This window comes from Haliaeetus leucocephalus, unplaced genomic scaffold (genome assembly GCF_000737465.1).
Source record: "Haliaeetus leucocephalus isolate CR32 unplaced genomic scaffold, Haliaeetus_leucocephalus-4.0 Scaffold186, whole genome shotgun sequence".
In the NCBI taxonomy this organism is placed as follows: domain Eukaryota; kingdom Metazoa; phylum Chordata; class Aves; order Accipitriformes; family Accipitridae; genus Haliaeetus; species Haliaeetus leucocephalus.
This window is the reverse complement of record NW_010972622.1, coordinates 178,435-193,503: the sequence shown is the minus strand read 5'-3', so window position 1 is coordinate 193,503 and position 15,069 is coordinate 178,435. Positions and strand designations below refer to the sequence as shown.

The following is a 15,069-nucleotide window of genomic DNA, read 5'->3' as shown; positions in this document are numbered from 1 at the left end:
GGAGGAGGAGGAAGAAGAAGAAGAAGAAGAAGAAGAGGAGGCAGCAGCAGCGGGAGCAGCGCGGCATGACATGACGGCACCGCTCGGCCTCCCCCCGCGCTGGCCCGACGGCCTCGCCTGCCGCTGCGAGGACGCCCCGCGGGAGAAAAACCGCATGGAAGGGCTGGGGCATTGCCGGGAGATGATGCCCCACGCGGGACTCGCCGTGCCCACCGCCCCGCCGCCGCCGCCGCCACCCCAGGGAAGCGCTTACGCGGAGCTGGCGGCCGCCGAGCCCCCCCGGCAGTGCCCGTCGGGGGCGGCTTCCAGCGCGGCGCTGGGCTACGGTTACCCCTTCGGGGGGGGCTACTACGGCTGCAGGTTGTCCCACTCCCACGGAGTCAACTTGCAGCAGAAACCCTGCGCTTACCACCCCGGGGAGAAGTACCCCGAGGCCGGCGGGCCCCTGCCCGGCGAGGAGCTGCCGTCGAGGGCCAAAGAATTCGCCTTTTATCCCGGTTTTCCCAGCTCCTACCAGGCGGTCCCTGGCTATTTGGACGTGTCGGTGGTACCGGGGCTCGGGGGTCACCCGGAACCGAGACACGACGCTTTGCTTCCCATGGAAGGTTACCAACACTGGGCTCTTTCTAATGGCTGGGATGGGCAAGTGTACTGCTCCAAAGAGCAATCGCAGTCTGCACACCTCTGGAAATCACCTTTCCCAGGTAGGCTGCTCCGGGAACCGGCGTGCTCGCCCGCTTCCCGACCGCCAGCTCCCACCGGAGGGGTGGATGTGCGTGTGTGTGGATGAGTGTGCATATACGTACACCTATACAGATAGATACGTGTATGCCTGTATATGTAATTAAAAGGAAAGAAATGGCTCTGGAATGCCTCCTGTGCAAGGCAATGTGTATGAACATGTATGGGAAAGAAGGTGAAGCAATCTTTTCTGAATCAAATACACGCCGTGAGCTTGCTTGGAAAGTAACTTTGCCGTTTAATTCTTCCCTTTCTTCTCTCCTCCCTCTTGTTGCCTCACCTAAAGAGCGTCTCTCGGTGCCTTTCTCTTCATTTTCCCCTCCGCTCACTGCTTCTCTAACTGCAGAAAGCTTAAAAAGGAAAAAAAAATAATTTAAAACCCTTCTCCAGCGCTTCAGTTGAATGAGAAGTGTCGGGGGCTGGGACAGTAAATCATATCACAATTACACACAATTATAGGAATAGGTGTCAAGTGACAAATGAATCTGTTTAGAGGGGAAGGAGGGAGGCAGAGGGGTGGCGAGGGGGGACCGGCGGGGCTTCTCTGCCAGGTCAGGCAGGCATCCTGCCCGCCTGACAGCCCGCAGGCAGCCGGGGAGGCAAAATCCCTCCTTGGAGCACCTTTTAGCCCAGAAAACCCCTCGCTCCCTTCCCCTCCTGGTCCCACCGGCCCCGGCCGGCTCCGTGCCCCGACGGCAGCGGGGGGGGGGAGGAAGGTGATGGTAGGTGCTTCCTCCCGGTACCTCTTTCCAGGCTCCTTCCAGCCCCCCAGTTCCAGCGTTGGGTGGGGAAGGACGCGGAGCCGGGGGGGGAATAACGACAATAAAAGGGGGGGGGGGCCCTACAGCATCTTGGATGGAAAGAAGGGACAGCTCGCGTTAGTTCTTTGGGGGGGCAATGGGGGGGGGCACATCCTTTTATGTATTTTCCTTCTTCGGGACAAAGAGGGACAGAGGAATGAGCTTTCCCGGGAGCTTTTTGGGGAGGGGGGTGGAATTTAGCAATGCATTGCTGGCTGCATGATGGGTGCGTGTGGGGTTTTTTTGGGGGGGGGGGGGGTGCCCGTCTTTCTATGTGTGTTTGGGGGGGCCGCCCCCCCCCCCCCCCCGCTTTCCCTCCCCATCGCCTGCAGCTCTAGTGAACCCCCCTGAAGGAGATTCCTACCCTGCACCACTGGCCTTTGCGGCACCCTCAGCACCCCAATCCCCCCCTCCCCAAAGACCCGATCGCCCCCAAAGCTCCCCCAGGGGCTCCCCAATTAACTCCTGTCAGCCATAATTGGGGCTGCGCTGCCTGCCGAGCAGAGCTCGCCTCCATCTTCCTGCTCCAGCCAGCTGGGTCACACCTTCGCGGCGAGGAGCTTCGTCGCCCAGGTCGCCGCCCGACCCTGGCAGCGGGCTGAGAAGGGGCTGGGGCTGCCCGAAAGCTTGGGGGGAGCCTCATCCCCCCCCCCCCCGCCAAATACCGGCAGCAGAGGGGTGAAGATGCTCCCTGCATCCCCGCTGAACCCATTCCCCATAGCCCCTTGGCAAAGCACAGAGCATCTCCCCCTCCTCACCCCCCGCAAAAGCCACTGGAGGTGGGGGGGGCTGGGGTTATTCTTGCTGGGTTTGCCCCCCCCACCTCCCACCCCGAGGGTTTTCCTAGGCTGCACCAAGCCGGCGGGAGGGGCCGGGGTGCGGGGGATGCACTTGTCTCCGCGCCGGGCTCGGTGTTTGGGGGTGCGCGTCTGCGGGGATCCCCGAGAAGGTTTGCTGCTTGCGGGGGGGGAGGGGAGGAATGAAATAGGGGAGAAGCTCCAGATATTTTCCAAAATCTCTCCGTCTGGAAGGTCCCTTAGATGATCCGCGCACATCAGTCTGCGGGTTGACTTGGTGCCCCTTGTTTATCAGCGTGGACAGTGTCGCCAAGAAAAACAGGCTTTCACCACGTGAATGATGAATATTATGTTATTATTACTATTATTATAGTATTAGTCCCCTCGCTGGATGCATTTTCTGCCTGCCTTGTCTCTTTTCCCCTCTCTTTCTTCCCCTTTCTCTTCGCTCGCATTCCTCCACTCTTTATGCTCCTTTTCCTCCTTTTCTTTCTCTCCCCGACGTGCAGAAATCCCCAGCCCGCACCCCGGGATGCAGTACACACACACACACCCTTTTCCCTCTTCCTTATGTTTTGTTTTCTTTTTTCTTTTTTTTTTTTTTTTTTTTAATCCAGACGTGGTCCCCTTACAACCCGAAGTCAGCAGCTATCGGAGGGGACGAAAAAAAAGGGTCCCTTATACCAAAATCCAGCTGAAGGAGTTGGAAAAGGAGTACGCGGCCAGCAAATTCATCACCAAAGAGAAGAGGAGGAGGATTTCGGCCACCACCAACCTGTCCGAGCGTCAAGTGACTATCTGGTTCCAGAACCGGAGGGTCAAGGAGAAGAAGGTGGTGAGCAAATCCAAGACAGCGCATCTCCACGCCACCTGACAGAGGATGACTTTGGAGGAGAAGGGGCAAGGAAAAGGAAGCAAGAAACGTAAATATTTATCTGGTAGTTTGTATGATAACATCATCATCGGGACTCTGCTGATTCCAAGTCATTATTTAAAAAAAAAAAAAAAATCGACATTCACAAATGCACACGCGCATCCCCCCCCCCCAAAACACTGAGCGCATCTTTGATTTATCCCTTTGCCCCGCTCTGACTGTGAAAACCCCAGTTTTGCTCTGAGAAATCCATCGATAAGGCTAAACTGTGTATATTTTTAAAAGAAAATAATAAGCTAAGAGTGTAGTTACGTTAAAGGAGAGATGAACTCTGAATGTCGCCCTGTAACCCTGTATAGTCCGACCCCCTCGCCAGTCTTTCATATCTCGGGCCATTTCACCCACCGATGTATAAATGTATGGAGAACCTATGGCAAAGTTGCATCAGCTTCGTATTTTCTCGGCACTAGGGACCGAAAATAAGAAATAAGGCTGCTATTGTGGGAAGAAAACCATTGCTCGGTATCGCTTAAATATCCCAACCACTGATTTTAGGTCCTAGATGGAAGTGAGTTGCTGAGAACATATTTTGGGTATGTTCTCACGAGGGTTTCTATATCTCTGCCATAAAACTGGAATGTCTGTTCTCCGCTGACAAGATGGAAAATGCACAATATTGTCTTTGGGGTTTGTTTCTTTCCCTCTCTAAACCGGCTAATTATCGACAGTGTTCTCTGGATATGTAAAAGCATCTTTTTTTTTTTTTAATGTCTTGTATATGTATATAATATTGTGGTGTCCAGATGATATGTACCGACTGCAGATGACATTTCTTAAAAATAAATATCTTTTTTGTTGTTGTTGTTTTGCCTTGAGGAGAGGCTCTTTGTGCACCTCTTTGTAGCCCTGTGCTTCTCCCACCCCTCCCCACCACCGTAAATACAGCCCGGGCGGGAACCTCCGCAGAGAAAGGATGAGGGAAAAAAAAGAAAAAAACAAACAAACGGGGAAATGTGGCAAATTTGGGCAGAAATCGCTTAATAAGGGGCTCTCCGGAAGATGCGAGGGCCAGATGCAAGGAAGGGAGTAAAAAGCGGAGAAAATAAATCCGCGGAGACTGAGCCAACTGAGTGCTTTTTTATTGAATTTTTTCTTTCTTTCTTCCCCCCCCCCCTTCTTTTTTTGTCTTTATTTCCCCCCTCCCCCCGCAATTACCCCGGCTGAAAACGCGATGACTTCCCGGAGACGCTTCTAATCTCTTCAAATCTCCCTCCCAAAGGACGCGTTTCGCTAAACCTGTTTGACTCCAGCTCCGGCCCCAGATCAAAACCTCCCGACCTGCCCTCGCCCCGCCGAGCAGCTCCGCGGCCGTCCCGGCTCCGCGCCCGCGCAACTTGCGCGGCCCCGAGCCGGCCGGGCAGCTCGGAAAGAAATACGGGAGAGGAAATTGTTTCCATAGGCGGATTACAATCTACCTTAATATCTGCTAGATTTAATCACCTCGTTAAATGATCAAAAGGGGAGGGGAAGTGGGGGGGAAAGGCTTTTAAAGGGATGTAACCTAAAACAATGTTATTGCGGGTTAAATTTGCATTGAGCGTGTGCATATATTTATGGGAGGGGGCAGATAGAGCAGGCACAAGCTATATAAAGCTATATGAGAAAAAGATTAGCACTGGTGTCTGCAGAAATGGGCGCACAGATACGCTAGGTGTTCGAGCTGATACGCATAAGTGCATATATATATAAAATATATATATATATATACATTTATACAAGGGTATATAATGGCATGTGCATATAACCGTGTCTGTCCGTTACTTTTTATGGTCTGGGTGTCGGTGTATATATATTTTTTATATATATATATATGTTATATGTATGTGTGCGGGGCTTGACGGTGTGTGTGTAATTTATGTAAGTCTGGGTATTAAGGCGAAATGTGTATAGGTCTATCACATATAATATACCGCAAATAACAACGTATCTATACTCTCTCTATAAATTTATATATATATATGCAAGTGCAACCTTCTACATTATTATGCGAAATGGTGGGTAAATAGTAGGTATGTTTTTTATATATATATATATACACAGACATTTATGTATACGTATGCAAGTGCAACGCTCTATATTACCATACGAAGTGGTGTGTAGATCTCATTTACGGTCTGTACCCCTGTGGATGTATGGGTGTACCTATAGCTTCATAAAGGAGGCTAAAAGACAGATAGTAGGGGTTGTGTTGGTCCAGCGTCTCTCCGCGGGCTCAGTGCGGTGGCAGGGTGCCCTATGGAGCCCATACCGCCACCAGAAATCCCGGGAAAACCCCATATGGATTTGGATGCTTCCCGGAGTGATCCCAAATCTCTGGTAAGGTGGGACGCGGTTTTGTTTAATCCCGGGAATAGGGCGAGCCGGGGGGCTGGATCCTTTCCTTCCAGCTCCCCATCCCTTCTCGGGGGGGTGGAAAAAAGGGGTCCCTGATTTCCCCCACCTCCCCAGTCGCTGATTTCTCCGATGAGCGGAAGAAGCCGGGGGTTGATCTGAGGGTGTTTTCTGCATTTATTCTGGAGAACTTCGGTGGTTTGGAAACGCAGGCAGAGATTTGAATCTTTATTATTTTAATTTCTTTTTTTTTTTTTTTTAAGACGCTCAGATAGGAAATACCGCAATACTTCGAGAAATCCATCGCCGCTGCTGTAGCGGGATTAAATCGTGGGTAAAACCTGCCCTAACGCACGAGAGCCACGAGAATATGTGTTTTGGGTGTAAAAAAAAAGCTCTTCCTCTTAAAAAAAAGCTTGCTGTGTGTGCAGACACTGCAATGCCTGAGAGCAACTCCAGACAAGCCCAAATCCGACATCCCGACAGCGAGCGCGTTGTTCGCTGTGGCTCTATTCTTCCTCATTGTACCTGAATTTCACCAGTTCTGGGAGAAAAAAAAAAAAAGAAAGTTTATGAAACTGTGGTTATTAGGCTAGGGTTATTGGAGGGAATGAGGGGATACGGATAAATACTTTTTTTTTTTTTGTCTTTACGGGTGTGGGTAATTGAGCCCAAGTTATTCACGGAGTTTCCAATTCTGGGAGTTTTTGTCAATTGTGGTTGAATTTTGTTGGAGGGGGAGAGGGCTGCCTGTGTGTCGGTTTGTGTGTCGGTTGCTCTTTCAACTCGTGTGGGAGGAATCAAAAGGGAAAGAAAAAAAAAAAGAAAACAAACTCAAAAGCAGAGAAGAAACAAGAAATTCATTCATTACACTTCAGGGCACCAAGGGGTTTTGATGGTCTTAGTTGGCAGATATTGGCGAGCCCGTGAAACAAGGCTCTTTCTTGCCATTGCCTACGTTTCATTTTAAAATATTTTAAAATATCCTTATTTAAAATAACCTTATTTTTCCTCGACCCACTCCATCCTCCCCTCGGGGGCTGTACCACCGCCCAAGAGCCGGGAAGGAGCACGGATGCAGGCAGGCGATGCTGAGGTGCGGCTGGGATTTCTGGGGGGGGAATGCAGACCCCAGGGAAGCGGGACCCCGTCTCCGACGTGCTCAGGACCTCGGGGTTCAGCCCCCCCAAGTGGGGCTGAGCCTTCCCCCGCCGTCGGGGTTGGAGTCGGGTGGGGATGGAGGTCAGGATTGGACCCTCAGAGAGGGAACGCGGGACGGACAAACCTTCCCCTTCCCTCTGCAAACACCCACGGACACTTGGTCACCCCTTTAATCCTGGCGGTTTGGGTGAAAAAAAAAGTGATTTCGGGGCTAGTCGGATCAAAAAAATACCGCCGCTTAATTCTGGGGATAAATCCTTCCTGCCGACCCCAGGCACGGTTGATTTGCGTGGGTTTTTTTTCCAGAAGGGCGGCAAAATCATAATCTACAACTCAAGTTATTTGGTCATCCTCTTCCAAGAGCTTTGGAGGAGGCGCTTGCCTGGAAGAGAAGAAATTAAACCAAAAATTGCGCACACACAAGCAAAACCCGAGGAACAGCTCGTTATTTCCCCGCTGAAGTTCCGCGGGCGCGGAAGCCGACCTCCCTCCGGCGTGACCCCCCAGGAACACAAATCCAATGAATTTCTCCATTTCCCACTTATTTCTTCCCACCCCCGTTAGGAAATGGCAGTGGGAATGGCTTGCTTCTCTTCTCCTTGCTTATTTATCCATTAACGCCCTGCCCGTAGCTCGCTGGGTATTAGGTCAGCAGGCCGTGACGTCACTCCTGTATTACCCTTGACCGTGACTAGGCGTTGTTTGACCTTGACATCACGAGCTGCGGGGATAATAAGCGAGGGGACCCTCACCCTTGATCTTCTCCTCACCAGGCAGCCCCGAGCAGCTCCCGCTCCTGTTTACAGATAAACAAGGTGTTATTTGAAGTCTAGACAGGCGGGCTAATGGCCAACAATAAAGCCCTGAAAAGGAAGTTTCCCAAGTTTAGCCTTTTCTTTCCTTTGTATCGAGGACTTTGAATAACTTCCCAACCGCAGCCTTTATGGTAAAATCCCGGACAAGGGATTTCCCTCGCCCATCTTTTTTTTTTTTAGATAGAATTTTCTGCTTTTTTTTCTTTTCCCCCTTTTCCTTTTTTCCTTTTAATTTTATTTTGTCTTTTTTGTTGTCTTTTTTTTTTAGCTCACTCACATTTGCATATTTTTTTCTCTAATGCATTTTTTAAAGAATAACTTCCTAATCTGGAGGGGGAATTCTGCTCTCGCAGCCCTGTGCTCAGTGCAGAGGTGAGTATAACTCTTGCTGGTTAACTTTCTATTTGTTATGGAAGCGCTTGGTCTTAAAAAAAAAAACTTCTTTTTTTTTTTTTTTTTTTTTTTTTGTTAGCAACAAAAGAGAAGAGACTTCTAAAGGCTTTGCCAAGAAATTATTTCTTAAGACCCTGACAGCCAACACGGGGTGTGTGTGTACACACATCCCACAAACTCCTCCAGCACTGCTGGTTCCTTGCTTATAAACTGCCTTGCCTACGTGGTTCAGCACATTTTGGGAAACCCTCGTGTTTATGGGTATTTAAGAATTACATCCAGCAAAATGTCGTGTCTCCTGTCGCCGGCACTTCGGGGGGAAGCTGCTGCCTGGCAGGAGCTCAGCTGGTTCAGCCCACACTTGGACCAGCCGTGGGTTTAATAAACTCCCTTTCCTCCCCACCACTTTCTCTTCCTTTACAAGGAACATTAAATAAGTGAGATCACGCTTTTCAGGCTCTCCAATTGCGATTTGCTCAAGAGTCGTGAATTCTAGACCATTAACTGGTTTGTTGTTACAGTTGTTGGGGGGTTTCAGCCCTCCAAGGGAATTACAGTATGAAACGCCAACTTCTCACCCAAAACAGAGCTGGCGGACAAAGCGAACTTCCCTAAAGTTGGGGACTAAACCTTTGCCTTACAGAGGATGCAGGCATCAGTTTACATTAATCTAATAGGAGGAGAAGATCCTCTGCTGGCAAAGCTGGGGAAAAATATAATGATATTCCAGGCATTTAACTATTCCCTGCACCGAGACTGGGACCTACCTTCGTTAAAACTGAAAGCTGCCCCAGATGATTTGTATATTGGATGAGCTGAAGTGTCATAGACATTTTTATTCCCATCCATTTACCACTTTTCCATGTTAATTTTTTTTTTATTGCCCAACTCCTAGGTATTCCATTTTACCACCCTCTTATATAGATATACATAAGGTGTCTTGTGCACTTACAGATCTAGAAGGTGTCTATAGACATGCATTTTCCACATCAGAAAAAGTACCCGGGGCAGGTTTCAATGATATATAGCTACCCCGAAATAAGAGTTCTGTGGGCTTTCCAAAGCCTGTCTATATTTTATTCCCCGTGTCATGTATCTATATATTTATTCTAAATACTTCCTTTTTGACCCTGGCAGCTAACTTCTTGTTCGAGTCACCGCAACTCCTTACAACTCCCAACCAATTTGGGGTGAAATTCGGTTGAGCAGAAAAGCTGAGCCATGACGGGGTCTGTTTTTCCAACCTGCACACGCACAAGGAGACCTTTTAATTTGCGTTTTTTTCCCCCCTTTTCCGGGCAGAAAGACGGAACGGGGATGTTGCAGGCTATTTTTGCCCTATGAGGGTTAAATTTCATGGTCTTTTCTGGGAGAAAACTGAAAGTGGGGCTAAGTCCTTCCCATCTGAAACGTAAATATTTGGCTGGGGCCATTAGGCTGGGGCCATTTTTATTGATTTTCTTTTTATTTTTGATTTCTTGAAGAGGCGAGGCTGGAGGGGAGGGGGAGAAAGAGCCCGCTCCGGTGGGAGCCGGCAGCCGAGCTCAGCCCCGCGGGCTGCGCGGGGGGAAGATGAAATGCGGGAGGAGGGGAAGGGGAAATTTTATTTCTCACGCTTGGTGGAGAGGGGTTGCGATGGTGCAAAACGGGAAGAGGAGGAAGGGAGGAGCGCAGGGATAAATCCCCCCAACAGGGCGGGAAAAAAGGGCAAAGCACCGCAAAGTCAACCCCAAAACTTGGGGTGGTTGTTTTCCCCGTGCAGCGAGTGATGCTCTTCGAGACAGTCATTAGCATAAGATGTCGATCCTATTCACTACACTAGACAGTGACCTTGAACTGAGACGTTGCAATCTTGCTTTTCCAGCGCCTTTTTCTCTCCCTCTTTTTTTCCGGGGGCTCTTTTTTTCCCCGGCTCCCACAGTCAGGGAGCTTCTCCCGGCTTCTTCGCACCAGCATTTCCCGAAAGCTGCCTCTGCGACTTGTGGAGGTGGGAAAAAAACACCCCACCACCCCCCCCCGAGGATTATTGAATATCGGCGTCGAAAAGGTCTCTCTACCTGAAAACGGGGATTCCTGCAAATGGGGAAAGGCTCAGAGATTTTTTTTGCTGGGCTGGGCAACTTTTTCTGGGGGAGGAACACCGCAGGAAAAAAAGAAGGGGGGTTGCTCAAAGCAATAGGAGGTAGAAACTGGGATTTATTTTTGGAGAGCCGGCGCTCGGGGTGGGTTGTGCACGAAGGAGACTGCCTGAGCCAGCAGTGCCAGTGCCCCAAGCAGGAGGACTCGGCTCAGGCTTTCGTTTTTAAGCACCGCTCAGCCTGAGCTGAGCATTAGAAAAGCCCAAGCGCTCAACCTGAACTGGCAAATGCATTTTTAATGGGGAAGAAATTCCCGGGGAAACGCGGCAGCTTTGCTTAAGAGTCCTTAGGATTTATTTTTTTGCCCTTCCATGGACCTGCTGTCTGCTTGCAGCAGGAGCAGCGCTGAGCTGGGGAGCCCTATTCAAGGCCACCAAGAGCAGGGAGTTACTCCCCACGCTCTGCATCGCTTGATATATTTCTAAGCACGGCTGTAGCATTTCCCAGCTCTAAACAAAAAATAATAAAAAGAATAAACAAGGGAACCGGGGGTGCTTTTCTCCCTCTCCCTTGCTGTGATGCCCATGCTGACATTATCCCTCCATGCAGGACTCCAGCGCGCAGTTTGTGGTTCACTTGCTGTGCAGCTCAGCCCTGCAGCTGCCTCCCCAAAATGTTTCCTTGGAGGTAAACGTGAAATTTTATTAAATTTTTATTTTCACCCGGCAAAAAAAATCGAATTGCATAAAGAGGAAAAGCTCCAAATACCCGGAGACTCCTCTGAAGCAGCAATGTACTTTCCCAAGGTCCGGTGGAGAACAAAGCCGTGCAGCACCCGGGCACGTCTTATATGGGGAAATTTGCGAAGAAAAGAGCAAGGTAGAGGAAGGGTTTTCTTTAAAAAAACAGCAAACAAAGCCAATTCAGATGGCAACCTCCGGGGATCACGTGCTCATTTTTATATAAACTATTCCTCCCCAGCTTGCCCAGCGTTGCGAGCGCTTCTTCTGCAGCGAGAAGACACTCTTGGAGAAATTGCAAGCAGCTTTTTCACTTATACCTGCAGGGAGAAAAATTCCTTGGCAAGGTTTAAAAAAAAAAAAAGTGCTAAACTTTCATTCTAGCAAAATATTTCTAGTAGTCGTATTTCTTCCTTCTCAGGCAAAGCGTGTAGGAAGGTATGCACATATCTCTGCAAGGTATGTATGTAGCGTATCCATAGATGTGCCAGGAAGAAAGAGGGATGGGAAATACGGAAAATAGGTTTTCCACCTCCAGGAGCTGTCCATGGAAGACGAAAAAGCACCTAAATTAGTTATTTTATTGGCACCTGATTTTCCTTGCAGGGCTGGGAGGGGGGGGTCAGCTGAAGCCCCAGTGTTTTGCCAGATGAGGAAAAAATGATTTTATGCCTGAGAAATACATAAAATATTGGTGAGGGAGGTTGGTTGCTGGCTGGGAAGGCAGCAGTTGGAGAGATGCGGCTGCACCCGCCCGGCTTAGCCTCCGCGGAACGCCTCCGCCCCCGCGCAGCGGTTTTACCTCTACAGGAATATTTACGGTACTTTGCAGAGTCAACCTGGCAAGGGGAGCGCTTGGGAGTTGCTTAAGGCAGGGAGGAATGCAAAGCCATGCAAAAATCCAGCAAACGGGGTGGGCATTTTGGTTGCTTAAAAAATTAAAAAAAAAAGGGGAGGGGGGAGAAAAAAAAGTGGGGAAAAAAAACTACTCCAGAAAAAAATCTAACATAAAACACCCTCAAATGTCTTTGCGTGTTCACGGTTTCCATACAATGCGCCTTTTCCAGTGTTTTCTTTTTTTTTCTTCCCCTAACGTATTTATTTTGCACTGAAAGAAGCCAATATTGATTATTTTTTTTTCATCCCTTGTATTCCTTTGCAGCAGCTCTTTTCAGTATGACCAGGAGAAGACGATGGGTGGGAGGGAAGAAGAGCTCTGTAGTGTTACGAGGGCAGAATATATTGCTATAACGTGGCGAGGAACCAGCTCTGTGTGTGTGTGTGTGTGTGTGTATGTGTGTACGTACACACCTCTTGTTTCCAGGCGTGGGGAGCAAAGAAACATATAGGAAGACTATAATTTTTATTCTTTCCCAGAAACGAGGCGAAAAAAAAAAAGAGATTTGGACACTTATCTGTACGTGTGTGCGCCTTGGTGCATATGGAATGTATACCGGCTAAATTAAGGCTCTATATAGTCGTGTTCTTCTGGCTGCTTTATTCGACACAGATCATTAATAAAAGCAATTGAGGATTGTTAAAAAATCTTCCATCCCTTCTTGAGAGAGTGGCAAGAGCCTGGGAAGAGGCTGCATTTCCCCAGCCCACGACAAAGCCACCTAGTCCGAGCGGAGGGGGAAAAAAGAATGATAATAATAATAAAAAAGAGTAGAAAAGGTCGCAAATAGCTTCCAACTCTCCCATCCCACCGCGCGTAAATATGAGCCTGTTGCGGGCACCATCATTCGTCTCCTTAAAAAGCCCGTAAACTTTATATGACACAATATCTAATAGTAATTTATTGGGGAGATATTGTAAATTCGAACTGTTTTAGTTAATAAAGGAGCTAATTAATGAGAACCAGCCTCGCTTTTGCAGATGGTGGAGGGCCCCGGAGTGTTGCCGGGGGAGGGGCGCGCAGCGGTTTTGGGGCAAAACCCTCGCCTATCGATTATTTTATGCTAAATATGACATTTTAGGGCGCTTCGCGGTTCTTAAGCCAGCTCTGGGAGCCGTTGCTTTTTTTTTTTTTTTTTTTTTTAATAAAATGCTTTATGGGATTTTTTTATGATTTTTTATGATTGGGAAGGGGGGGTGAAGGAGGCCGGGGGGGGGAAGAAAAGGCGTAAAAAGGCGGAACTTGCTGTTGTGTTTTGTCTCGGCTGCCAGGGGAGGGGAGGGCCCCCCCCTCCCTCCCAGCGCAATTTGGGGCTCACGTGACCCCCCCGGACCAATAGGGCCGAGCCGTCGGTTTAACTATGTTTAATGTCAGATAGCAATAAAGTAGAAGCTTTCGGTCAGGCCCGCGGAAATGGGCGAGCACAACCTCCTTAATCCCGGCTTTGTGGGACCTCTGGTGAACATCCACACGGGAGACACCTTCTACTTCCCAAATTTCCGTGCCTCCGGAGGGCAGCTGCCCGGGTTGCCGTCCCTCTCCTACCCCCGGCGGGATAACGTCTGCTCCCTGCCCTGGGCATCCTCGGAACCCTGCAACGGGTACCCTCAACCCTACCTGAGCAGCCCCGTCTCCATTAACCCTTCCTTCGGCAGAGCCTGCGACCTCGCCCGGGTGGAGGAAAGCAAATGTTATTACCGGGAAACCTGCTCCGAAAGCACCGGGCTCAAGCGGGAGGAGAGGGGTAGGGACAGTGCCTTGCTGCCCCTCGAATCCAGCCTCCCCAATGGCATGGGGGGCAATTTCAGCAAATATGACTATCCGAGCAGCGAGGCGGTCCCCCACGACCCTCCGTCCTGCCAGTCCTTGGAGTCAGACTCCAGCTCGTCCTTGCTCAATGAAGGGAATAAAGGCACGACCGGAGAAGCGGGGGGTTTGGTCTCCCCCCTGAACCAAGGCAGCACTTTAGGCAACGGTGGTAAGACCCCGGGAAGGAGGGTCTCGGGGCTGGATCTGGTCGTGGGTTTGGGGATGGAGGGGGGGGGTTGCTTGGAAACTTGCCGGTTTGGGGTTCCTTCGCGGGGCAATTCCTGGGCGCAGCGGTGGGAAGCGGCGCGTCTATGTGTGCTGAGACCACTAGGGGTAGCACCGAAATCCCGAATGGTTTATTAGGTGGTGCTTCTTTTAAAAGAAAAGGCTATAAACATGTAAATATCCCATAAAAAAAAAAAAAAGAGAGAGAGAGAGAGAGAGAGATGCAGTGAAGGGTAGTGGGTGAGTGGTTGCGCATCCCTGCGCGGCGCGGAGGGCTGGCGGAGCGTCCAGGCGCTTTTTGGGGGGACATCGCAGAGGTGTGTCTGCCCGAGGGAAGGGGGGAGAAGGGGGGGATGCTTAAAAAAGCAACAAAACCCCCCACAGCCTTCAAAGATGGCACTGGGGTGGAGGTTTCTCCCTGATAGCGGGGCCGGGGCGGCGGTGGAGCCCTTCCCCGGGGGGGTCCCAGGCTTGTCGCCCGCTCCCTGCCCGTCCTTTGCTCCCTGCCCTGGTTATAACGCGCCCCCCCTTTCCCTTCCTCTGCCTCCTGTGCCCGCCCCACGCATCCCCCGTGGCCCTGGGAGGCAACTGGAAGCATCCCCAAGCACCCACGGCCAGTACAACGGGGGACCCGGGGGACAGCGGGGGCCCCAGGGAGGCACAGAGAGGGGTGATGGGGGTGCCCCTTTTTTTTAAAGAGGAGTTGTTTGGGGTTTTTGTTTTTTTCCTTGCCAAGTGCTCAACTCTCGCTCCCCCTTTGCCAGGTGCTCCTTGGTACCCGATGCACACACGGTCCCGGAAAAAACGAAAACCCTATTCCAAACTGCAGCTGGCAGAGCTGGAAGGGGAGTTTATGGTCAATGAATTCATTACTCGCCAAAGAAGGAGGGAGCTCTCAGACCGATTAAACCTGAGCGACCAGCAGGTGAAGATCTGGTTCCAGAACCGGCGTATGAAAAAGAAAAGACTCCTCCTGAGAGAGCAAGCCCTTTCTTTCTTTTAAAGTTTTAAAAGCGTCCGTGTCGGGTATTAAAAAAAAAAAAAAAAAAATGAAAAAAAAAAACCAAACCAACAAAACCCCCCACATAGACTCTCTAGCGTTCACCCGAGTTCCCGGGACTTTACCTGATCACTCTTAATCCCCGCACCCCTCCCTACCCAGAACTCAATGAATAAAGAAATAATATTCATAAATAACCAGTTTCCCTTAAAATATGAAACCCGACAGCGAGAAAAAAAAAATAATAAAATAATAATGCATCTTCTCCGCCGGGACCGCGGGGGGACAGACGGCTTCCAGAGATGCTCGCCGGGCTGAAGGGGAGGTTTTGAGTGCGACTTTAGCCG

The 15,069-nt window shown here is 50.1% G+C and overlaps 2 protein-coding genes across 2 annotated transcripts; both read left to right on the top strand.

The window, feature by feature from the left end:
- Nucleotides 1-70: 70 nt before the first annotated feature.
- HOXC13 (homeobox C13) lies at nucleotides 71-3,212 on the top strand. The gene is made up of 2 exons (XM_010565150.1): nucleotides 71-704; nucleotides 2,956-3,212. The coding sequence occupies exons 1-2, from the start codon at nucleotides 71-73 to the stop codon at nucleotides 3,210-3,212; spliced, it is 891 nt and encodes a 296-aa protein (XP_010563452.1).
- Nucleotides 3,213-13,101: 9,889 nt separating this feature from the next.
- On the top strand, nucleotides 13,102-14,725 carry HOXC12 (homeobox C12). Its single transcript, XM_010565070.1, has 2 exons — nucleotides 13,102-13,666; nucleotides 14,487-14,725. Exons 1-2 carry the CDS (start codon nucleotides 13,102-13,104, stop codon nucleotides 14,723-14,725), a joined length of 804 nt encoding a protein of 267 aa, XP_010563372.1.
- Nucleotides 14,726-15,069: the final 344 nt, after the last annotated feature.